We start from the raw sequence: 25,589 nt of genomic DNA on the forward strand, positions 1-25,589 counted from the left end.
ACTAGGGATGACTTGCACATCTTACACTATGACTTTTGCTTACTAGCTAAAACTTTTGCCACTTCCTAATGCCTTTTGTTTAGGCAGAGTCCATCTCCTGGATATCCCAACATAGCAACTTGTAGTTCAGGCTACATTAATGTGACACTGCTCAAAGACATGACTCTGAACAAAAAGACATCCAAACTTTTGGCCCTCCGGTATCTCAACCATATTCATATTCAATAGCTATTGAAATTTGGTTTCATTGGATTAATACTATTCCCTCTGTACCTGTAACTAGTACCTATCACTGCTTCAAACCACTAGAAACTGTGTGGGGGTGTCTATATTTATCTGGGATCTAGTCCCCAATGACCCCAACAAACAAACAAATTCTAGAGATCCAAATTACCTTAAAAAATATCACATTATTGCTGACTATAAATCCTCTTCCATATCCCCCACTGACCAATAAAATAACCATAAATCTGCTGGCATCCTAACACCATTCTACTCAGTGGCTTTAGCTACCTAATCATGAACTAGCAGATTTATACCATTAGTATTAAATATGCTAAATATTTCCTAGATTTCAGCAGTGCCAGCTTTCCTGAACAAATTGTTAACCTTCCCAATACATTCTCTACTGTTCTTGACCTTGTTCTCACCAACAAAGCCCAGGCCAACACACCCAGAATGTGTTTCTACCTTACTAGTTAAGTGCGACCATGAATCTGCATTCTTCCTCCTTTAACACTTGTGGCATCCCTGATATATACCTCATAAACTTAAGGAATTTATCCAAAGCAAACCTGTTACTACTCTCAGGCAACCTGGAAAAGTTTAGACATAGTCCTACTTTTGTTGGCCTCATTACCACAGTTGCCACTTTCACCCCTAACTTCTACTCGCACCAAAACAGCTGTATTGCAAAAGTTATCTTATCAACTCCAAATATAGTGAGAAATATAAGTGCAGAACCTTTTGGTTGAGCACTTGCAATATCAGACTGTACAATAAAAGGAAGAAACTGCTTTCCATCTATATGAACATCAAGTGTATCATTAGAAGATATAAGGCTGAATGCATTCTTAGGGTTGCTATTTCCACTAATGACAACCAAAGAATCTTCTTCCACTATGTTACGAAATTTAGAACTAATACCCAGAAATGCTCTGAGTTTACTTATAACAATACCATGAACTCTGATCCAAATTCAATAGCCAGTGTTGTTTTTCCTCCATCACAATCCTCATCTTCCCCCAAATCACTCTCAAGCAAGTTATGTTGGCCTATTCAAAGCCAAAAACACCACATTCATAAATCCTGATAATGTACTGGTTTTTCTGCTTAACAGCGCCAAATATAGCTTGCCTGAACCTCTGCTTAACCTTTTCAGTTTCAGCTGCTCTACAAGTTATATCTCTAATACCTGGAAAACTGCCACAGTGGTGTCATTGCATAAGGGCAGTCTCTCCACTGAGTCAGGCAACTATTAAAGTCATGTGTGTGATAAGTAAAGTTATATGGTGTATCATATCTGAATTTAGTAACTCAGATATAGGTAATCTGGCCCTAGACCCTAATCAGTTTACCCTTGTCAAAGACATATCCTGTCTCCAAAGCCTGGTTAAGTTCTTTGAAAAGGTCTCCAAAAGCCATGGACAATGACCATCCATGCATACCATCTAGCTTGACCTGGGCTAAAGCCTTTGATACAATCCCCTCATGTTGGTATTATTGATAAAATTAACACATCTAAAAAAAAACATATTTTACCAGGCTGTCATGAAGAACTTAAAGAAAAGGCAGCCAGTGCCTCCTTTGTATGTAAAAATATTACTAGTGCTGCTGTAATGGGTACTTTCCATTTTGGCTTTTATTTTTCTGATATCACACCCCATGTTTGAGAAGTATGGCTAACTCCCTAAGTTTGCTGATGACTGCAGACTTAGAACAGTCATTGTCTCTGACACAGATGCCCAGATACTCCAATAGGGGCTTAACTATTACTACTCTTGATGTACCAGCCATGGTCTCAGACAAAATGCTGAAAATGCAGTGTAGTTCCAGCTGATAAACATAAATTCACCAGCTCATGCTACCCCTCTCCCAAAACCCAATACTGTCATCAGAGACCCTGGCACTTATGTTTTTTTTTTCTCCTATTTCTTTATTCTTTCCAGCTACCTCAGTGCCCCCTTCCATCACCAGGTCTACCAGTCTATCTCACATCCTCCAAATTATCTCCATTCTAAAGCTGGGGTCAGCAAAAAATCTACAGGCATCCTGGCAGGGTTGTGCCACTGATTACTTTTGCCAGGGGATTTTTTTCATTTATAACCTACCCTTTGGTATCACCCTCCCCTACTTTTGCCTGCTACAAGGCTACTTTCCTATGTGGACCACTCCTCCCCATAGGGAACACCTAGACAAACACCCTCCCTCCCTGGGATGGGCACATCTATCCCTCCTGGCCAGCACCTCATAAGCCTGAGCCACTAATCAAACTCGGATTGCCTGAGATATAGTCAAGGCCTTATCCCTCTTTGCCATGGAACTTGCCACCTATGTTGACAACACACTATCACCTGATCATCAGGACTCCACCAGAGTACACATATCATTCTGCTTAGCCTAGCTAATTTCAAAAGACATTTCCTGTAGCTCAAAATAATCTGTGGCTCCCTTCTATCCATACCATATCAGACTCATCATTAAATATAATGTCCCTTTTAGCATGTACCTCCCTGAGAATCTTGTTCGTCTTAAGATACCCCAAAAATCACAGCACTTAAGTCTCTCAGCTACCCAGATTGGCTATCTGTCTTCTGCATGTACTTGGTCTCCTACAGACTTCCTCATGTTGTCCTGTGGTTAGCTTTTCATGCCATGAAAGACTCTGCCTATTCAGCTTCCTTCACCTTTATAAAATCAGTTGCTCCTTATATACCTGCATCAAGCGCTGTAATCTCCAGCAGCAAATAAACAGGAGTTGATGGTGGGACAGATTCCTAACATAGCATATCCCCATTCTTTGGGAAAAGCTTCTTCTACACAACAAGCAGACATTAGCCTAGCCACCTCCAAAGTAACTCTTGATGATTGGGTGGTTTCTCATAAATTCATCCCTCAGATAACTTGTACAGCCTTCCCTGAAAAGATGGTGAGCACAACTGAAGCATAGCAAACCCAAAGCATGACTCAACTGACATATTTAGCTAGTCAGCTATGTGGTCTTCATGACTAATTATCTAATACTTACCTCTCCTTTGAAAGTTCTTTTTAGTGTTATAGAAATTCCTTACACATGTTAATACTCATCGCAAGTAGGTTATGGTTAGCCGAAGCTAGACAGGTACAGAGAAACACTGAATAAAGAAAAAGAAGTCCAGAAAGAATTTTAATGTTATTTACTGCTATTCAAACTATACAGAAAGGCACTATTATCAGGTATATGTACGCACACACTTTGCATACTCTGCAGGACCTCCCTGTTTTTCCTCAGAATTGTAACACCTGGGAATTTACAGCAGTCAAACGTTTGTAAAAAGACATTTCTGTTTAATTATTAAAAGATAATAATTTATAATGCCCTCAGTGCTTCCCCAGTTTTCGTATATAATCTAATTTATGCATAAAAAGATCAGTCTTCTCTGTTTTTTAACTTCTGATTAACTACAATTTATAGACTCTTGGAAGATACTGTTTGTACATTGATTTCTAATTTCATGGACCAAATCTCAGTAGAAGAGCTCTGCTGTATAATGACAAGTTGGTATTGTAGGCATTGCATGTAAGCTGACTTGCTTTGTAAATAAAAGAGATGTGATTACTTGTTATATCACAGTAAAAGTAGGGCACTTAAATTATGAATGAAAATATTTAAATAAGGTTTACAGCTTGCCCATAATTCTTTAAACTAAGTCAAATGTTCATAGATAAGTACTAGGCTAGCTACACTTTCAGGCCATTTTAAGCCTAGCCAATTTCTTTTCAAAGGTGAAAAACAAATCTTGTACCTATTATCTGTGAGGCAAACACCTTAACCATTAAGCTAACCTTAATGCTAACAGGTATCTGGTACTGCAGCAGCAAGCAAAGTGGAAAGTAGAAAGAAATTAAACACGTTTAAAACATGAACAGAGTTAGCAAGCAAAATTACTATACCTAATTTTTACATACAAGTGCAAGTTCCTTACCTGGAGCATGACTGGTAATGGCATACTATGTGAAAATGTGATACGTAATCTTTCAGTCTTGCACTATCAGTGACTTAACAGGTAGCACCATTGTGTTTGGCGCTTGAAGATCAGAAGGCTGGAGATTCTATTCCCATCACAGGTGAGTGGATTAATTTTCCTTCACTGACAATGTACTGCAGCACTGTAATAGGTGCTGCACTCCTGAGTATTTCATACTATGGTTGAGATGTTAAACTGGGGTCCCATCTGTGAGATGGTAGCTGCTGAGGTGGGTAGCACTTAGCAAAGAGTACTGGAAGTTCCTTTGTGCCCTGGCCAAATGTCCCCTGCTCATTAAAGATACCACCTATGTTTCTCCTGAAAAGTGGCTACTTAGCTTGGTGGGACTTACCTAGTCAACAAAGGATCAGTAAAAAAATCACTTTAATCCACATGTTGCTTGCATTACTCATTATCTGGCATAACCAGGGGTGAACTGCACATCATATAAAACAATCAAGTAAAACTAATGCCCATATTCGGGTGTGTGCCACAAAAATAACTAAGATACATAAACATTGTAGTTTGCATTCAAGATAACTAAACAAATACATTGCAGAACATAAATAAGGTTAACTGTGTTGCTAGATACTATATAACAGGAAATAATGTTCACTAACCATAACTTAAAAGGTACTTGGCAAACATTATTTTGTTTTCCCTTGTAGCGGGGCCTTACTTTCACATTCTTATAAACACATATCTAGACATTCCTTGATTTTTAATAACTCTAAACTGTTGCACAATAGAGCTATTTTTGTCAGTCTACATACATATACTGTGTAAAATGTGGATGAAGATGGTGGGGGGAACTTGGCCAAGGTGCTAAAGCAGTCAATAAAGCGTAGAGTCCACAAGGCCAGTCACACAGTGCATTATTTGCTGTTCCTGTTTGTTCTGCTGAGATTGTTTGGTAGAAGGCCAGTGCTATGGCGAGCTCAGAAGTAAAGCATCTGGAACCAAGCTTGATTGTATTAGGATGTAGTTCTAAGGTAATAAACAGTTAACTGTGACACCAGACAACGAGACTGTGGTGGGGAGAGGGCAGGGTGGGACATTTCTGCAGACTGACTCGGATGTGCTGCAGACAGCTGTACTTATTTTCTGTGACGCAGACTTCCAGTGTTGCAATAAAAATCTACAATTCCAAATCTCCCCAGAAATGCTGAAGTCCTCAGGTAAGAATAATTTCTATTGCAGCATTAACTGTTAGCAAACAAGGAAGTCTATGTCTTCATAAGTCACTTTTTTCAAAAACAGAGGTAAAGATACGTATGTGAATGTTAACTTGTTATTTAGAGTATAATGGTAATGATGTTGGTGGATGTAGTGTTAGCTGTTTTATGGGTGGTAGCCCTGTTACTCAGTGGCACATTGTGAAAAATGGATAGTTATCCATTACTGAAATGCCCTACTTGTGCCAGCAGATAAAAAAAATAATGACTCTGCCTGCCTGCCGTAAGACTGTGCCACTTGTTTCAGCAAAATAGTACAGGCACTAATGAAAGTCTGCTGCAAAGAGCTGTGTACAGCTGTTACTTAAAACTGAATTTTATAAAACAATGTATTTTAATGATATCTCTGCTAAATGCCTTTAAGAATACAAGCAGACCTGCACAGGATGTCTGAGGAAAGATGGTATAAAGTTAAGCTGAGAACCTTTTGCTGCTCAGGTTAAATATGGAGCCCAGCAGCAGTGAAGTAATTTATTGTTAACAACTTATATTAACAGTATGTTGTAATACCTTTTATTTTCAAAGTCAAATAAATCATAGCATGCTTCCCAGATCTATAATCTATAACTGGAACTACCTCTTACAGCAGAGTAATGGTTTTCTGGATTAACGGGCTAAGATACCTATCTTTTAAAAATGCTTTTTCATACTTTTTTCTTCTTGCCCCCTCCCCCCAATCATACGTCTGTCATGGTGCTGTCTGTCATGCTGTTGTGTGAATGGGTACATGAATTGCGAAACACAGTCTCCATATTAGAGCTACTCTGTTGAGGGACAGAATGTTTCATCAGCAGCACAATAAGGACAGGGCAGGTCATTAAAAATAGCACAGATGAATTATAGCAAAGTAACTAGCCTAATGCACAAATGAGAACAGTTGCATCACCATAATAACTAAGTAGCAACTGCCAGCCGAATATATTAAGTCCACTGACCACAGGGATTCACAGCAGTTCAGAAAATGTGCTCTATTTCAGTGCCACAATGCTAAAGTTTACTTATGATGCTAAACAATCTTTTCACTTTTACACAGGAATGCAAAAATTGTGCACACACTACGACAAACCATCTTTATATATAAATATATATATATATATATATATATATATATATATATATATATATATATATATATATAGCCTAAAATAGCCATCCTGTTCATGTGGACTGACGACAGTTATCTTGGGATTACACACAAGTGTCTTGCTTAGTTTGCAGAACAAAACAGCACAATCACTTCTAGGGTCTGATGTGTTAGCCTGACCAATACATTATGTGGCAGCACAGTGACTAAAATGTGTTTTGAGAGATACTTACAGGATATTAATAAACATCCCACTGTACGCTATAATTCCCCGATTTAGCTTTATATTCCCCTAGTGATACTTCTTACTGCCAGCCGCAGCCATTTCAAAAAGTCAAATACGTGGTCAAAAACATTATGTAAATGTGATCTAAACAGCTCAAGTACTAAATGGTTTCACGCTCTAACAATCCAAGTGTGCAGCACAGACATTTCAGTTTCTCAAAACTATCCCAATCATACTACAGTTGTACAATCCTAAATCCATGACCTCTCAATATCGGCAAGACACTCATCAATTATGTTGGAAGAACTTATGCAGCAACAAATGAAACAAAGATACAAGAAAGTAAATCTAGCAGAAAAAAAAGTTGCGTTACTCTAGGAGCAGACCTGCTGTGTTAGTTTTCACAGAGCAATCAGTAGCTTCTGATTACATTTCCTTTGCTGCAAATAGAAGGGAAAAAACACTGCATACCATGATAATGAACTAACAGCTAGGATTATGACCATAAAATACAAACAGGTGTGGGTGCAGCATAAAGTAAGATTCTTACACCAAGACAGGAAATGGAGGAATAAACACTACATTGCAGCAAGGCATTATCTAGTTTTTGTGCTTACATTTCCACATTATTTCATTCTCTGATAACTACATTATCCAGTTTGGGGTTATGCATACACACTTATGTATGGTACATGCACGCACATACACCACACACACACACACACACACACACACACACACACACACACACACACACTACACTCACGAGCGCATGCGCACCTACAGGAAATAGAGAAATAAACACTATATTACTGCAAGGCATTTACCTAGTTTTTGTGCTTACATTTCTGCATTATCCAATTCAGGGTTGTGCATATACATTTATGTATGGTACATGCGTGCAGACATACACAAGCACACATGCATATGCACACAGACACACATATGGACCTACAGGAAATGGAGAAGCAAGCACTACATTGCAGAGAGGCATTTGCCTAGTTCTTCTGATTACATTTCTATATTATTTCATTCTTGCATTTTTCTAATTCAGGATTGTGCATACACACTTACATATGGTACATGTGCACACACACACACACACACACACACACACACACACACACACATACACACACCTATAGGTAATCTGGAGGCTCTGTTGTTCATTTATAGCATGTTACTGGGATGCAGAAGCAAACTGGAGTGCTTGGTACTCTGTTTTGTTTTTCCACTTGGGTTTTCACTGAGTGTAAAGCAGCAACTATAACAGATGCGTTAGTGTGCTGCACCATTTCTTTATTCATATTGAATAAAAGCAGAAACTGTTTTAGAGAAATTTCTATTGTAATTTCACTTGCTTATAAGATGCACAATGCCATACAAGCAATGAAGCATTCCAATGCTGAATATTCTTCTGCAATAATGTAATTTCCTGGATTCTCCAAGTACTTAGCCTGTCACTATGTGCTTCACTCAACTGAAGTAGATTACTGTGATCCCCCCCATTTGTTTTTACCCTTGTGGTCTGCAAAACATCAGCCCCCTCACAGTCAATCAACCAATCTGTTACCCATTACCAGGGTGAGGATCAACTTAGAGGGCCAATCATTTAAGTAGCCACCAGGGCTGGTTCAACTTTTTTTTCTGTGTCCTATATCTCTTATGTATACTTGGTTCACAAGGGAAGGCATCATGCAATGGGCTGACAGTGCGTATTCCTCCTCACTACCACAAGGGGTGTTAACCAGCAGACAACCCTGTTCTCTCATCCTTGAGGACAGCTAATGTTTTTTCTAGTCTCCACCAGAGAAACTGCAACACTCCATATACTTTTCAAGCACCTGCACTCATCCTGCCTCCCTGGGAGAGGTGAGTTGGTCATTCCTCTTCACTCCTCTCCCTCCTGACCTGGTTTTTCCAGTGCTGGGGCTGCTAATTGAACCCCCAGTCACCTGGGTCACAGTAAAGGCTCCATCCTTCCACACCATGGAGACAGACCTGAAGTACAACAGTGCTGCATATTGCTATAGAAGCACATAGAAAGGATGTTTTCTGCCAGATTCTCCATTTTGATTCTCAGCTGTGTTTGCCTTCTGTGCTGAATCTACATATCCTCCCTGTACCATGTAGGTTTTCACTGAGTACTCTGGTCACCACCTACATCCAAAAGACACACCACAGGTTAACTGTTGTGCCTTCAAATTGCCTGCAAATAAGTGTGTGTGTGTGTGTGTGTGTGTGTGTGTGTGTGTGTGTGTGTGTGTGTGTGTGTGTGTGTACTTGCGTGCCTGTGCATGTGTGCTCATGCACTCTGCGACAGAAAGGTACCCTATCCAGAGTTAGTTTCTCAGTGTCAATATAGGCTGAGGTTTCTCTTTACTTCTATATTAATATGCACTAAATTGGATAACTCTGGTAATGACAAAATCAATAAATATTTTATGATTCAATGTTCTTGAGCATGGAAGTGTTTAAAAATGCAACATTAGAATTAAGAAATGCTAAATTTTCCACACCTCTTTACATGAGTCTAAGAAGTGATTTTTTATCATGAAGAAAAATAGTACTTCAAGCATTATCTGATAAGGTGTTACATTATGTCACCGTAGTGAACATTTTGTCAAGTAACACAAGACAGGTGTACATATGAGATTGTACAACTTACTGGTGACCTTCTACCCTATCAGGCTCCCTTACACCAGTAAATGTACCAGGTCATCCAAGTACAAGCTTCTAAGTATAGTACATATATATATATATATATATATATATATATATATATATATATATATATATATATAATTATCTTTTGTTGACTGAGTTACTCCCATTAGGCTAGTAGCCATTTTTCAGGGGACCCAAAGTAGTAATTTATACTATGTGAAATTTGTCCTGGGCATCGGGGAGCTTCCACTACTCTCTTCAACAGGTGCCACAGGATCTTTTACATTCATCTGAGTTACCAGCAGCTTGAGCAGATGTGGCCTCAGCTTAACATCTCATCCAAAAAATGACACACTCAGGAGTGCAGCCCCCCGATCTACCAGATGTGGGAATAGAAACCACAACCTTTTGCACCAAAGGTGAGTGTGCTACCTGTTGTGCTACTAACACTATATATACACACTGATATAAGTACAGTTTATATTGTTACATCGCACATACTACTGTTGTTCCTGTAGGTTCGAGTCCTTTGCCAAGATGATCCATTTCAGGCAAGAATGGATTGCAACAAATTTCGGTTGCCTTCAAGTGAATACTACACTAAGTAGCTGGCAGTATCTGTAGAATATGAATTTTATACAAGTTTAAAGCGATCAGGTATGACATAATAAAATGAGTTAACTATTTACAGTATGTGGTACTTCTCTACAAGGACATGGTCCCAAGGATGGACCACAGATTTAAATACAATCCTAGTGAGCTCCAAAAGTATCATTATAGAGAACTCATATATAGAGAGAGACCAAGGCAGGCAAGCAGTGCCTCTGCATTCTTTCTGTAAAGTATATTTAACCTTCTAACTCACTATCTGTCTCAAATTTCTCCTGATCCTTTATTTAATTTGTCCAAGGCCACTACTGATTCTCTCTTAACCCTCCCACTCCCATTTTGGTAGTCTAATCCATGGGTACATAGTTTTCTCCATAAAAAAATACTTTCAGATATCCATAAAGTAGTTAGCCCATGTAATTTTCTGCCTGTCCTGCTCTTCACTCATTCCTCCTGTTAAGGAAGAGCTCTTTACATCTCCCTGACATAATCATGTAGACCCATACCATGTCCTCCAACATGAACCTCTAATGTCTCATAGCATCTTCAAAACATCCTAGTCACCTTTCTAGTGGCTTCTTGTCTGGAGTTCCTCCAGCACCCTGATATCGATCTCCCTGTATTCCTTCCAGAAGTAAAAAAAATGATAAGAATAAAACACCTCCATTCAAAGATAGCAGTTAAGTGCTTTTGTGTTACAAACTAATGCACTTCCTCAGAACTGCTTCCTTCATTGCAATCAATCAGTTATATAACTTCCTCAAAAAGGAGGATTCCACCCACTTAAAGAGACACTCCACATTATCTCCATAAGAAAAAAGTATAATTTCATTACCGCCTAAAATTCTGTGTGCAATCAAAATGTTTCACAAGAACACATCTGGCAAGTACTGAAAAAAATGTTTAAGTATCTTCATCAGTATTAATACTGCTGCCATAAATCAAAGACATACAAAATCATATCACAATATGTGCCAAACACATCTCATGTTTCCTATATTTACATTTTTAAAAACATTCATAATTTGGCTGCCATCATCTTTAGTACTGGGAGTATTGTTCTATTTTCATTTAAACAAGAGGCTCAAAAATGTTTAGTCTAAACTGCTAAAGGAATTCCTTATATTCAAATTTGTTCTCCCAAGCTCCACCTCTTACTTCAATTGGGGCATTTTCTAAAATACAGAATGCAAATTAGTTGAATCCTTTACAAGTTAAATAATACTGTAATTATGTTCATATATTCTTCTCAATGTCTGTTCTGTTTTGCCCACATAAAAACTATAACGTGCAACAAACTGATAACTAAAGAACCCCTTTAGTTTGGAAGTTTACTACTTGTGGTTTAACCACAACACCCTCAATACTGTGGGATCTCCACTTTTCTTCTGTGAAAATATCGGGAAATTGTTTACATAATCTGTATTTGCAGGACCCTTTGTTTCTTTAGTTCCTAGTAATCCATCTTTTTGTGCTCTGAAATTGCTTTTACATTCTGAACATTGAAAAAAAAAAAAAAAACAAGGGCAATTTTTAAGATGTGTTCATTAGCCCTAAAAATGATCCAATTTATTTTAACAATGTACTTAACCTTTGAACTTTCAAAATTATATTCTATGACTAAAGCTCTCACAAAAGGCTTAGATTCCTAATTTTTGATGTGTGTGTGATCCACCATGTTGGTTGACCTAGTCAGTCATACCCCCAGTAAGATATCATAAATTTCATTTTTAATATCCATTACTAGTTTCCTTGGATAGCCACTTTTGAGAACCATATTAACTAGTTTTTCATATTCAGTTTGGAATAAAACATCACAAGAAATCAGCCTGGACAAACTGATGAATTGTCCCTTGACTAAACCTTTTTTTCATTTTAAAATGATGACAACTGTCAAATTTAAGGTAATTATCGCTGAAGGTGTGTTCCCTGTATATGTTGCTTCAATTTTCTGCTGGACTTTGTACCTTCTGTGATTACTTCATGTTTAAGAATCAGTTCTGTTTGCTTTTTTGTGAATTTCTTCATCCAGACTGTGCACGCAAATGGTCTATTGTGGTCAGTGTACTTCTCTGGTGTTGTTGTCTTTTGGCTTTTCCTGGTTGGGGTCACCACAGCGGAACTCCGGTCCACTAATGATTGGCAGTAGATTTTGATGAACGCCGAGGTGCCAGCTTGTTGTTCAACCTTCAACGAGGGCACGCCCATTTACGCATATCTTTCGAATGGCCACCCAACTGCGGGGAGGACATGCAGACTCCACATAGAAGGCACTCCCCGCACTCCAGCCGAGAATCGAACGGGAGAACCTCTTGCTGTGAGGCAACAATGCTACCACTGCACCACTGCGATAGTGTACTTCTCTGGTAAACAAACTTAAATAAATAATTAAACAAATGTAAATATTTTAAGGATACATGTTATTAATCACAATTCTCAGAGTGGTCATACAATGAGTATCATTGGGAAATTATAAAATGAGTTTGTTTTTTTTATGAATTATGATGGTGCACTTTGCATATGTTATAAATAGCAGCTACTGTTGATGGCTTCTGCATTTAATTCTATATTCAGTGGCTTTGTTTACAGTTATATATTGTTTAGTAACTGTAAGTGTGTACTCATCATTTTGCCATTGCCTGCATTTAATTATTTAGTCTTTGATGTTGTTTACACTTACATACTGTTCATGGGCTCATACTGGGCTGTGGATCAGGATGTCATTTGTATTTCATCAGTACCCTACAAAATTAATAACTACCACCTTATTTCATTTGTGGGGCCAGACAGGGTAAATTTATGGTTACTCATCTTTTTGTTCTGGTTGTGCTATAAAGAGGGTCAGGGCGCTATTTTGCTTTACATCTAAAGGAAGACTATTCTATGAAAGAGGAATTCTTTGACAGAAATATCTATCTTGCCACTAGATCCTCTTCAAGCTGCAGTGGAAATGTAGTTCCTTTGAGCAGATGTTTACAGTGCTGGTTTTTTTTTTGAGAATGTGTAGTTTGTTTAGAGCTGAATCATTTGAGGCTTTGTAGTGAGGCAGTGGTCCACCCTAAAGAGTCTAAAGGAAACAGAGAAGAAAGTGCTTTAATGTGGTCGGTGTGCACAAGGAAGACATAACCTTGATTTTCTTAGCAGAGTAATATTTTTATACAATTAGCATAAGGAAAACATGTCCTTGATTCTCTTAGTGAAGAAATACAGCATATTTTCAAGTAGTATCATATACTTAGACCAGTACATACTGAAAGGGGTATTACGTTCTATTATGGGTCTGATGAGGGTGGAGTAGAGAAGAATGTTAACTTCCCTTGACCTAGAAGATAGAACCTTGGTAATCAGTCTGGTTAGATGAAAGGAATTCCTAACAATAGTGGCTCCATGGCAATCAAAGTATAAATCATTGTTAATGAATGTGTCCAGGTCCCTAATAACCATGTCATTTTTCAAAAGACTGTCATCTATGTGTTAGGTTCATGTATGACCATATTTACCGAAGTATACAGTACTGCATTTCTCAGCATTTAGCTTAAGGCTGTGGTCCTGTTACCACTTGTTTGTATGTGTTAGGCCCTTCTGGATAATCTAGAAGTCAGCTGGAGAGTTTATGACAGCTGCCAAAGTTTGCAGTCATCCACAGACTTCATCAGACAAAGGTCCTAGACATTTGCCATGACATCAGAGATGTAAATGCAAAATAAATGGCTCAAGGACCAATCCCTAAGGCACACGACTAGTTATGATCCTTTTCAATGATAACATGCTCTCTAAACTAATAAATTGGCTTCTGTCAGTAAGGCAGTTGGCTGTCTCTTCAGATAACACAGGTGTTTACATTTAGTTTGATTAGCTGGTCAATAATGTCAGAATGCGGGATGGTAGTAAAGGCTTTGGCCTGGTCAAGGTAAACAGTGTGAACCAATTTGCTTTTACCCCAGTGCATCACTGATGTGTTCAAAGACGTTCAACAAGTTTAGGAGGAAGGTTGTGCCCTTACAGAATCTCAGCAGGTCTGAGTCAAAGGATTGTAAACTGCTAATGTCCTTGTTAATAAGTTCCATAATGATGTACTTCATTGCTCTGCAGATAAGGCTGGTGAAACTTATAGGTCTGTATTTTCTAGGGTCAGTGGTGGGTCTTCCCTAGTGGAGCAGGTTGACTACAGCAGTTTTTCACACCTCCGGCATGAATCCAGTGGAGAGACTGAGATTGAATAGGTTCAGTGGCTAGTCTATTAGGCTGGGCTTGGTTCTGACAAGAAGGCAGCCTGGTACATTATCTGCACAAAGCCCTCAAGATTTGCTCCAAAGTGGTTTCATTGGACATGCTAACATGTTTGGGAAAGTTATGGCATTGCTGAGTATTGCTACTAAGGTTTCTGACATAGTTCAAAATTGTTTTGTGGTTTTCCTTAACATAGGTGACAATTTTCATTTCATACTTAGCCTTGAAGTATTTGATTTTGCTTCTGAGTTCTTTGTTAACCTTTCCGAGTTCACTTTTAGAGGACAGGGTATTAAGTGTATTCTTATGGACAGTAAGTTTCTTCCTCTTATTGTATAGTTTGTTTATAATAGGATTCTACCATAGAAATTTATTCCTGAACTTGGCACAGTATTTGTGTTTGAGATGGACCAATACCTCAATGCATACTTTAGGTGAGTTTATGAACTGTCTGTGAATATAGCAGTGTGTGAGTTTGGAGTCATGGAGGGGAAGAGATGCTTAAATTTTATCACATCATCTGTTACCTGTAATAGATTTGCCTTAGAATAGCCTCTGAAGACAGAATAGTTTAATGGTATGTCAGGTTTTGTCCTCATAGTGAATATTACTGAACAGTGGTCTGATGTGAGCAATGACGGAGCAACTACAGGTATACAGGATGGTGAAGTTATACTAGTAGGGTCTATATCCATTACCTTTGATCTCCTAGTTGGGAGATCAACTAGCTGGTGTAAGGAGCTTGCATTTATGAAATCTAGTAAGCATTGTGCATACTTATATTTGGTAGTGTAGGTTTCACAGTTAATAGAAGGCAAGCTGAAATTACTCAGGAGAACAGAGTTGCATTCAATGGGAGGTGTTCCAGTTTGTTTAGATATGCCTTATGGGTTGCAGGTGACATGCAGGGATCACAGTAGTTGGCTATGATGTGTTACAGATTTTTAGTGACAACAGTTAGGATATGGGGGAGTTTAAATTTATTTTCCTGCCTAATGAGTCTAGATGTGATTTGGCTTCTTAGGAATTTGGAAAGCTCCCCAGCAGCATGCTACTTTTCAGTGGTGGGTCTGAAAGAATGGTACGCACTGAAACCTAACACTGCAGGGTTGCTGTCACTACGTCGAAACCACAGCTCAGTAACTATGTAGATATCTACATTTCTGAGGGTCAGGAAGGCCTAAAAACAGAATAATTACTTATTTAGGCTTCTAACATTGAACAGTGCAACCTTTATACACACACACACACACACACACACACATATATATATATATATATATATATATATATATATATATATATATATATATATATCTTGATTTTGTTTGACTTCTCCTACCCCACATCTTTATTGTCTCCTTCAGGCTTTCATTATCCTTTCATGATGCATACAGGAGCTTTGGGAACAGATACCCTATATTAATCCATGAGCACTCTCCATCCTAATGTGGCCACTAACTCCTTGTTTCCAAGAATTATTCTCCAGTTGTTCTCTATTATGTATTTGTTAGTGAAATGTGGCACATCAAATACATAATAGAGTACAACTGGAGAATAATTGTTGGAAACAAGGCATGAGGAATGGCACCAAGATTCACTTACAAAAAAAAAAAAATAACTAACATTAAGTACATGTTAGAATCTGGAAAGGAGAAGATCACTAGTAATAGTCGTACATTTACTAATAAAAAGGGCACTTACAGTTGCACAAATTGCAAACAACGTAGGTTCATAAGTAATTCATCCTTTGTCACCATAGGTCACTCAAAAGAAACTTTTTGGGCTAAAAATTACTATAACTGTAATAGTGATTATGTAGCTTACACAGCCACTTGTACATCATGTAAAAGTTATTATATTGGCAAAACAAAGAGAAGTTTAAAACGCAGAATATATGAACACATTCTGGCTATAAAGAAAAAAGACAAGACTAATTCATTAGCTAGGCATGCACTTTTATGTCAAGAATTCAAAAAGTTTGAATTTTTTGTATTAGACAATGTGGACAAGGCTTTATTTGCTGGTGATTTAAATAATGTGTTAGAATGCAAGGAAGCATTTTGGCAATTATTGCTGGGTGCAGACACAGCACCTGACTTAAATGAAGTTATAAATTTAAAATGTTTTTTAACATATAGATAAATTTTATAAGTTGGAAATGTATAACTGAAGTTATCTTATTAATGTTTATATATATATATATATATATATATATATATATATATATATATATATATATATATATATGTGTGTGTGTGTGTGTGTGTATTATTTTATAAGGTATAATACACTTTTTATGCATTATTAGTATCAATTGGCATTTTAGGATGTCATTTCCTGTTTAAGGCAATTCACTATAAAAGGAAGGGGTAGGGTCATATGTGATGTTATTGATGAAGTTCACAGTATTAAAAAGTGGATGAAAGCACTAAAATTTATTTTCCGAGTGTGGCTTTTTGGATTGTGGTTCATTGCTGAGTGTTTAAGGTTTTACACTGTATTGCTTCTTTCATGCTGCCCCATTCTTTTTTAACACCTTTATTAAATTATCAGTTAAGACTTAGGCAAACGTCCATTAACAGAAAAGAAAACAAACCATTTTCACATTTTTCATTTAAGTACAATAAACATCACATATACTTTCTTTGCTACTATCATCAGTCCAACATTTAAAAAAAAATGCTGAATTCCTGCCTTCCCTTAAACTTCACTCCTCCTCCTCCTGAACCTTATTATGCATGTATTGTCCACTATTTCCTTTTACTTCTATTTAATTCACTCCTTCTCTTTTTAACAATCCCTCTTCCATTTTTTATCTGTTTTATAATATTTAGTACCTCAAATACAGTTGTATAAACTTTGATTTCCATTTTCTAGTAATCACTTTGCTGGTGGCCAACAGAGTTAAACTTAATAAGTCTTTACTATGTCTGGGCAATACAGATCCTGTATCCCAGCTCAAAAGAATAATTTCCTTACTTTCAGGCATTTGCTCACCCAATATTTTTGACTAAGTACTCTGTAGGGAATTTTTAAATCTGCCAACTCATTACACTCCCAAAACATATGTTACAAGTTATCTATTTCTTCTTCATCACTCCTCCTATATTTGTTATCTACCTCAGGTAAAATTCTTTGAAGTCTTCTTGGGGTACAAAAATACCTATACAAACACTTACAAGCAAAGATCCTAAACCTTCTGGACTTGGTTGCATACTTGGGAGCCTATACGTGTGTCTTCCCATTGTTTCCTTGTAAATTAATTTTCCAGTCTCTCTTCCCAATGTTTTCTAACTTACTCAAACTAATTCTTAGAGTTATCATGCAATATTTATACCCCCCTGCTAATTATCCCTTTTTTAGCAGCTACATCTGTTCTAGATTCATCAAAAACTCTGCCAGAGCATGTCTTTCACTTAAAATTCTCCTGTCTCTTTCTGTTTTCCTGTACTCTGAGATGATGCCCTGGTAGGGAAGACAGTCTCTAGCCTGCAGTCCTAACGTCTTCTTGGCCTCATCCCACACTGTTTCCTTTCCTGCTTGAGTTATTTGTTCCTAATATTTTGGCTGTTTTGCCAGGTATATCCAGCAAATTCCAGACCCCTCTTCCCTATTTTCTGTACCCCTACTTGCCTTCGTACCTATTGGCAAAATCTCCTTTCTCTATTCTTATATTGGCTTAGTTCTTATGAATACTTTCTGCTACTTTATAAATATAATATTCTGTATGGTTATTATTCATCTTAAGGATCTACATCCAAAAATCCCACTCCCTCTCTATTCCTTGAACTCCCGCCATGCTTCATCATCATCATCCCTTTCCACTTTGAATTATAACCTTCTACTTGTGTTATGTATATGAGCCTTAACTGTGTTGCTGTAAAATATCCATTCAAATCAGGTAAACCTAAACCACCCTGTTCTATTGGAAGGCTCAACTTATCTCACTTAACTCTTGCCCTAGTTCCTTCCCAGATGAATTCCTTCAATTCTTTATTAATCATTGTCCATAACTTCTCCTTGGGTTATGCCTGACCTCTATACAAGACTAAAGGGATTAAAAACATTTTCACTGCTTGTATCTTACTATCCATATCCATAAATAAGACTTTCCAGTTTCTCAGTTTTGTATTTTCTTTTGTTTAGTCTCTTCTTACATATCCTTAGCTGCCATAACAGAAGCCTTTTTAATCCATACTGTTAAATACTTTATCTTATCATGTCCCCATAAATATGGGTATTGCTGAACCAATTCATATATAGGTAAAAAATGTATGGCTATAGCCTTTGTTTTATCTTCATTAATTTTTATATGGCAAAAAGACTTGAAACTGTCTCAAAAATGTTCCAAGACAGGGACTTCCAAGATGGCTGCACACTGAGTAACAGATTAATTCTCTCTCTCCCAGTCTAAAAACAGAAACTTAGCAGAGAAAGCCAGTGGACCTAGATTCCTGGGTAAAATTCCGTAACTGACTAGTAAGTGCACTGCCTGGATGCTGGAAAAAAAGAAATGCAGAGAACCTGAAGGAAAATCAGCTACAAACAGTGATAAAAAACACTGACTGGGAAAAGTACAGTAGCTGTTCAGCAAAAAGCAGTGTAAGCTCTAGACATGACTTATAGTAACCTACAGGAAAGTGTAAGGCAACTGCAAACAGACCCGACTAAAATAAATGAAACACTGATGGAGTATATCAACTCAAACAATAAAGGGCTGGAAATAAAAATAGAATAAGCCTTAAATATATATTCAGATAAGGTGATAAAACTGCAAAACTCAGAGGCTGGAATGAAGAAAAGGCTGGCTGAATATGAGACTGCAGAAGAAGAGATGTTTCAAAAAATAACTGAATTAGAGGCTAGAGCAAGTAGGTAAAACCTTAGATTTTCTGCTGTACTCGAGAAGATGGAAGGAACAGACTCTATTAATTTTATGAAAGCACAAATAAGCAACTGGACTGGTATTCCACAACAGGAATTGTTAACTGAAAGGTACATCATGTGTATGCTCCAAACCTGGGTATGAGAAAACAACCTAGATCTTTAATAGTAAAGAAGCAATCCTACCAGAATGAAGAATTAATTGATTCTGACAAAACTGTGGCAGAAGGACAAAGTGCTAAAAGTTGGAGACAGCAGTGTGTTTGTGGATAATGACTACTCACCAGGCAAAAGAGGAGTAAATTTATTCCATTATTCAGGGAATGTCAAGAAGCAGGCATGCGATTCAAACTGCTGAGCCCAGCTATCTTCAAAATATTTTTTCCCTGGAGGAACAAAATCATTTTTGATGAAGTACATGCAAAGGAAGAAATACAAATGCTTGTCCAACAAAAAGTAAGCTGTGAAACAGAAGGAGATTCCATTTCTTTTTTCTAAACACACCGTTATTGAATTGTCACTTGTGACATAGGCAATTTTACATTTATATGGGCTTGGGAGTGCCTTCTGTGTGGAGTCTGCATGTCCTCCCCGCGGTTGGGTAGCATTTGAAAGACATGCATGCATAAATGGGCGTGCCTTTGTTGAAGGTTGGGAGTCGAGCTGGCACCTCGGCATTTTGTAAAAAATCTACTGCCAGTCATTAGCGAACTGGAGTCCCGCTGTAGCAACCCCTTACTGGGAAAAAGCCGAAAGACAAACAACAACAACAAAAGAAATCAAACTGTACTAACAAATTAACATTAACAAACATTATACTTCACATATATTGCTATACATCATATAACCTAATCAACATTATATAAATTATTCAATTCCTTTATTAAAACCATCACTTCCGACGTAAGCAATCATACATTTATATAAATGAAAACAAACCACACTGACACAATCCTAGCTGCAAGCATTTTACATCACAAACCATACTGACACAATCCCAGTTGCAAACATTATACATCACTTATAAACTACCCAATTATTTTCAGTCAAACATTACATAGCTCATTTAAGTCATGCCTTCTCTTAAACCTCATTCTTCCCCTGTATGAATTGTTCCCATAATTCCCATTTTTCCTATGTAGTTTGGTCCAACCCTTTTCTAAAGTTCTCAGTTCCAGTTGTTTTATCTCTGTTACTACATTCAGTATTTCTAATGTAGTTGGTTTAGATTTTGATTTCCTTTTTCTAGTAATTGCTTTTTTGACAGCCACAATAATTAGACAGGGCAAGGCCTTACCATGCCTAGGCAATTTTGATTCTGTACTGTAGCTCAGAAAAGTCATCTCCCTCGTCACACCAATCCACCCACCCAAGATCTCTGATAGTGCATCCCGCAAGGAATCCTTAAAATCCACCAACCCACCACACTCCCAGAAAATAAGTTCCTAAGTACCTCTTTCTTCCCCATCACACCTCCAACATTTGCTGTCTGAGATAAATTTCTCTGGAGTCAACATGGGATATAAAAATATCTATGTAAACATTTCCAAGCAAAAATCCTAAATCTTCTAGATTTTGTTGCATACTTGGTAGACATACATATATCCTCCCATTGTTTCTTTGTGACTTGGTTATCCAATCTCTCTTCCCAAATCTTTCTAACCTCCTCTGATTGATTCTTATAGTTATCATGCAATATTTTATATGCTCTACTAATTATTCCTTTTTAATTCTACTAAAAACTCTACCAGTGCTGGTCTTTCATTTAGGACCCCATGTTTCTTTCTCTTTGCCTGTACTCCAATATCAATCCTTGATAGGGAAGATGATCTCTAACCTGCAGTCCAAATAAATTCTTGGGAGTCTTCCCATTCTATAATCTTTCCCTCCCTAGTTATTTGCTCCCAATACCTTGGTTCATTTTCCAGTTTTCTCCAGTAAATTCTGACCCCTCATACTTATTGCCTGTATCCCTAATTGCAGGCATCCCTATTGGCAGAATCTCCTTTCTCCATTCCCATGTAGGCTTGGTTCTTAGACTACTTACTGCTACTTTATGGATATAATATTCTGCATGATTGTTATTCTTCTTAAAGGCCTGTGTCCAAAATCCTAGTCTCCTTGTTTCAATATCATCCCTTTCCACTTTGAATTATAGTTTTCTGCTTGCACTCTGTATTGGTGCCTTAACTGTGTATCTCTGAAATACCCCTTCAAATTGAATAATCCCAATCTGCCCTGTTCTACTGGAAGAATCAGCTTATCCCACTTGACTCTTGCCATTTTCCCCTCCGAGATAAAGTACTTCAGCTCTTTATTAATTGCTATCCACAGCTTCTCCTCTGTTGATAAAATATGCCTGACCTGTGTATAAGACTGAAGGGACTAAACACATTTTGACCACTTGTATCTTACTATCCATATCCATATAAGAAAGCTTTAATTTTCTCAGTTTTTGTATTATCCTTTCTATTGTCTCTTCCTACATATTCTTAGCTTCCACACCAGAATCATTTTAATCCATACTCCTAAATACTTCATTTTATGATGTCCCCATAAATATGGATATTGCTTAACCAATTTGTGTGTGGGTACATAATTTACTGCTATTGCCTTTGTTTTAACTTCATTAATTTTGTATCCAGAAAAAATGTTGAAACTATCTCAAAATGTTCCACAATACTGTAATGTCCTTTTCTGGTTCTATCAGGTGTAAAGTAATATCATCTGCAAATAGAGCCAGCTTTTCTTGACTACCATACCAATTATATCAATGAATTTCTGAGTCCCTCATTTTCTTTGCCAGTGGTACCAAATATAATGGAAATAACAAAGGGGAAAGAGGACACCCCTGCCTGGTTCCTTTGCTCTAGCAGAAATTATAGGAGAGGATCCCACCCACTTTAAATTTCCCCTCTGATCCCTCATATATCATCTTACTCAACCTTATAAGATTCTGCTTCTTGTTCTTCTGGTAATAAAGACCACAGAGAGACTGTGTCAGTGAAACCTTTTCCAGAGTTTCACTGGAAAATACTTGAGAGAGGGAAAAAAGCACAAGAGTTGACTAGAAGAATCAACAGTATGTTGAAAATGAAGCAGATACAGGGTTTGGAAGATTGAGATGAACACGAATAGAACAAGAAAATCTGGAAATGTTGGACTTTGTTAAACTTGTAGGGGACTCTAAACCATATGCCCTACTTCATATCATTAACATTTGGAGAATAAAATCAGTAACTTGGAAACTGACAAATATTGGATTACAAAGCAATAATTATATTTGTGAAACATGACAGAACAAGAAGATATGGAAATATTGGACTTTTTTCACTTTGTTAAACTTGTAGGGGACTCTAAAGCATATGGCCTACTTTATATCTTTAATGTTCAGAAAAATACACAAGACAAAGAGAAAAGGAGGGGGACAGTTAAAAGTAAGTAAGAAAATGTTTTTTCTTAATAGTACTATTTAAATAGTACATGATTTTTTTTGCATGTTATAAAGTAATTTTTCAGTTATTTTTAAGTGTAATGGGATATTAATGTAAATAGGTGCTATCATTTTTTTTCTTTCTTTCTCCCTTCTTCTTTCTTTCTCCTTGTTCAGTTTTAAGGAATGTAAGTACTGAAATGTAAAAAAAAGATCTAGTTAAAAGAGCATGACAAAAAAAAATAGTGCACTTTATCTCATTCTCACACACGGGAATGACTGGGTTAAGGTCATTAGCTTAATATAGTAACATGTTTTTAAGAGAAAGGAAGTAAATGAAAAATAATATTGAATATTATAAGGTTTTTGTCTAGTAAACAGTTTTGTGCCTTTATTTCATGTCTCTAGCAGACAATCTGATAAAGAAAAATGGCTGGAGAAAATGTTTTCTGAAAACATTCAAGTGTTTTCTCAGCTGAGAGAGTTATAAAGATAAGACAAAACCAGACAGCACTTAATAGAATCACAGGCTGTACCATGTGTCTTAGCATGGATAACCTTTCTTTTAGGTTAGCTCGAGTCTGTGTGTATGGCTGTCAGTTTGGAACATTTGTTCCAGTTAGGAGTGTAAAACTTCAATATTTGAAAATGTACATAGTTTTGTGGGTTATTATTAAGTGAATAGGTCTTAACAGGGTATTGGGTGTGTGTGTGTATTTTTTGTTTGTTTGATGGTTTTCAATAAAACAAAAAGTTCTGTAAGATGTGACATAGGCTGAAATGGAGATGACAAGAAACAACTGTATAAAAGATTAACCTATGAAATAGTACATGCATGTAACACAAAAGCTGGAACTAAATATTTAACAAAAAAGCTGTTATACATAAAAGGTGGGAATAATAATTTATCAAGAATATAATGATTTCTATTATGTCTTTAAACATTAATGGTCTCACAGAGAAACACAAAAAAGAAAGAGTAGTGAACTATATTAAAAATGTAGAGTACAAATAGCTATGCTACAGGAAACACACTTGGAAAGAACTGATCATGTGAATTTGATAAAGAAAGGTTTTCAGAATGGTTATTCACTGGAATACCTATGACAAAGGAAGAGAGGGGTACTTATATTAATTGCAAGAGGAGCTCCAACAGTAATAGAAGAGGAAAAAAGACATTAATGGAGTTTGAAAGCCATGAGGGAAAAAAACTGATAAAGATCTGGAAGGTTTTGTTTAACAGTATTTTAAGAGGAGGAGACGTGCCAACATCCTGGAAGAAATCAGTGGTAGCTGTAGTACCTAAAGAGGGTAAAGCTCCATCACAACCAGCTTAATACAGGCCCATTCCAATACTAAATCATGATTATAAAGTGCTTATGTCTATAATAGCTAAAAGAATGGCAAACTTGATGCCAAAATTGATAGATATGGATAAATGTGGTTTTGTGAAGAGGAAGCAAACATTTGACAAAATTCACTGAACACTGATGAATCAGAGGAAAGCAGAATGTAAGAAAACACCACTGTTGTTGGTGGGTCTTGATGCAGAGAAAGCATTTGACAGAGTTAGCTGGGACTTTATGAGCAGAGCAATGGAAGCATTTGCATTCCCTGATAAAATTCTAAGGTTGATTAGGAGGATATGTGAGGGGATTGGAGGCAAAAATTAAAGTGGGTTGAGTCTTTTCTTATCATCTCTGTTTAAGCAGAGGAACCAAGCATGGGCATCCTTTCTACCCTTTGTTATTTGCATTATACTTAGAACCAATGGCAAAGAAAATAAGGGACTAAAAAATTCAAGGATATTAGTGGTATGGTAGTCAAGAAAAGCTGGCTGTGTTTGCAGGTTACATTATTTTATAACTGACAAAACCAAAAAGGGGCATTACAGTGCTGTGGACCATATTGAGACAGTTTCAAGTCTTTTCAAGATACAAAATTAATGAAGCTAAAACAAAGGCAATAGCAGTAAATTATGTGCCCACATATGAATTGGTTCAGCAATATCCATATTTATGGAGATATGATAAAATAAAGTATTTAGGAGTATGGATTAAAAATTATTCTGGCATGGTGGCTAAGGACATGTGGGAATAGACTAAACAAAAGATAATACAAAAACTGAGAAAATGGAAGCTCTATTATATGGATATCCACAGTAAGATACAAGCAATTAAAATGTTTTTAGTGCTTTCAGTCTTATACACAGCTCAGGCATATGTTTATCAACCAGAGGAGAAGATGTGGATAGCAATTAATAAAGAGCTGAAGGATTTTATCTGAGAGGGAAAGATGGCAAGAATCATATGTGATTAGCTTATTCTCACAAAAGAATAGGGCAGATTGGGATTACCCGATTTGAAAGGGTATTTCAGAGCAACACAGTTAAGGCTCCTATACATAGCACAAGCAGAAGACTATAATTAAAAGTGGAAACAGATGATGATTAAATGGGGGAAGCTCAAGAAAAAAGGAGAGACTGTGATTTTGGATGCAGACCTTTAAGGAAAATAACAATAATCATACATAATATTATATTCATAAATTAGCAGAAAATACCCTAAGAACTATGCCAAAATGGGAATGGAGAAAGGCAATTCTGTCAACAGGGATGACTGCAATTATGGATACAGACAATAGGCGAGAGAGGGCTGGAATTTATTGGAGAAAACTGGCAAAGGAACTAAGGTATTGGAATCAAATAACTAGAGAGAGAAGTAATAGAATGGGAAGATGCCAAGAACTTATTTGGACTGCAGGTTAGAGATTGCCTTCCTGATAAAGGATTGACATCAGAGTATACACAAAAAGAAAGAAATAGGGGAGTCTTAAATGAAAGACCAGAACTGGTAGTGATTTTAGTAGAATCTAGAACAGAATTTGCCATTAAGAAAGGAATACTTAGTGCAGTATATAAAATATTGCATTATAAAAATCAAACAGAAGAGGTTAGAAAGGATTGGGAAGAGAGATGGAGTAAGCAATTCAC

At 37.0% G+C, this 25,589-nt stretch overlaps 1 protein-coding gene across 1 annotated transcript in view; it reads left to right on the forward strand.

Annotated features, from left to right (window-relative positions):
- Nucleotides 1-5,183: 5,183 nt before the first annotated feature.
- IGFALS (insulin like growth factor binding protein acid labile subunit) overlaps nucleotides 5,184-25,589 on the forward strand; it is a 150,137-nt gene continuing 129,731 nt past the window's right edge. Inside the window, exon 1 of the mRNA XM_044089217.1 lies at nucleotides 5,184-5,404. Within this exon, the coding sequence (XP_043945152.1) occupies nucleotides 5,389-5,404 (16 nt within the window). The 5' untranslated portion in view covers nucleotides 5,184-5,388. The remainder of the gene's footprint in view (nucleotides 5,405-25,589) is intronic.

This window comes from Protopterus annectens, chromosome 12.part0 (genome assembly GCF_019279795.1).
Source record: "Protopterus annectens isolate FY-2018-M chromosome 12.part0, PAN1.0, whole genome shotgun sequence".
Classification (NCBI taxonomy): Eukaryota; Metazoa; Chordata; order Ceratodontiformes; family Protopteridae; genus Protopterus; species Protopterus annectens.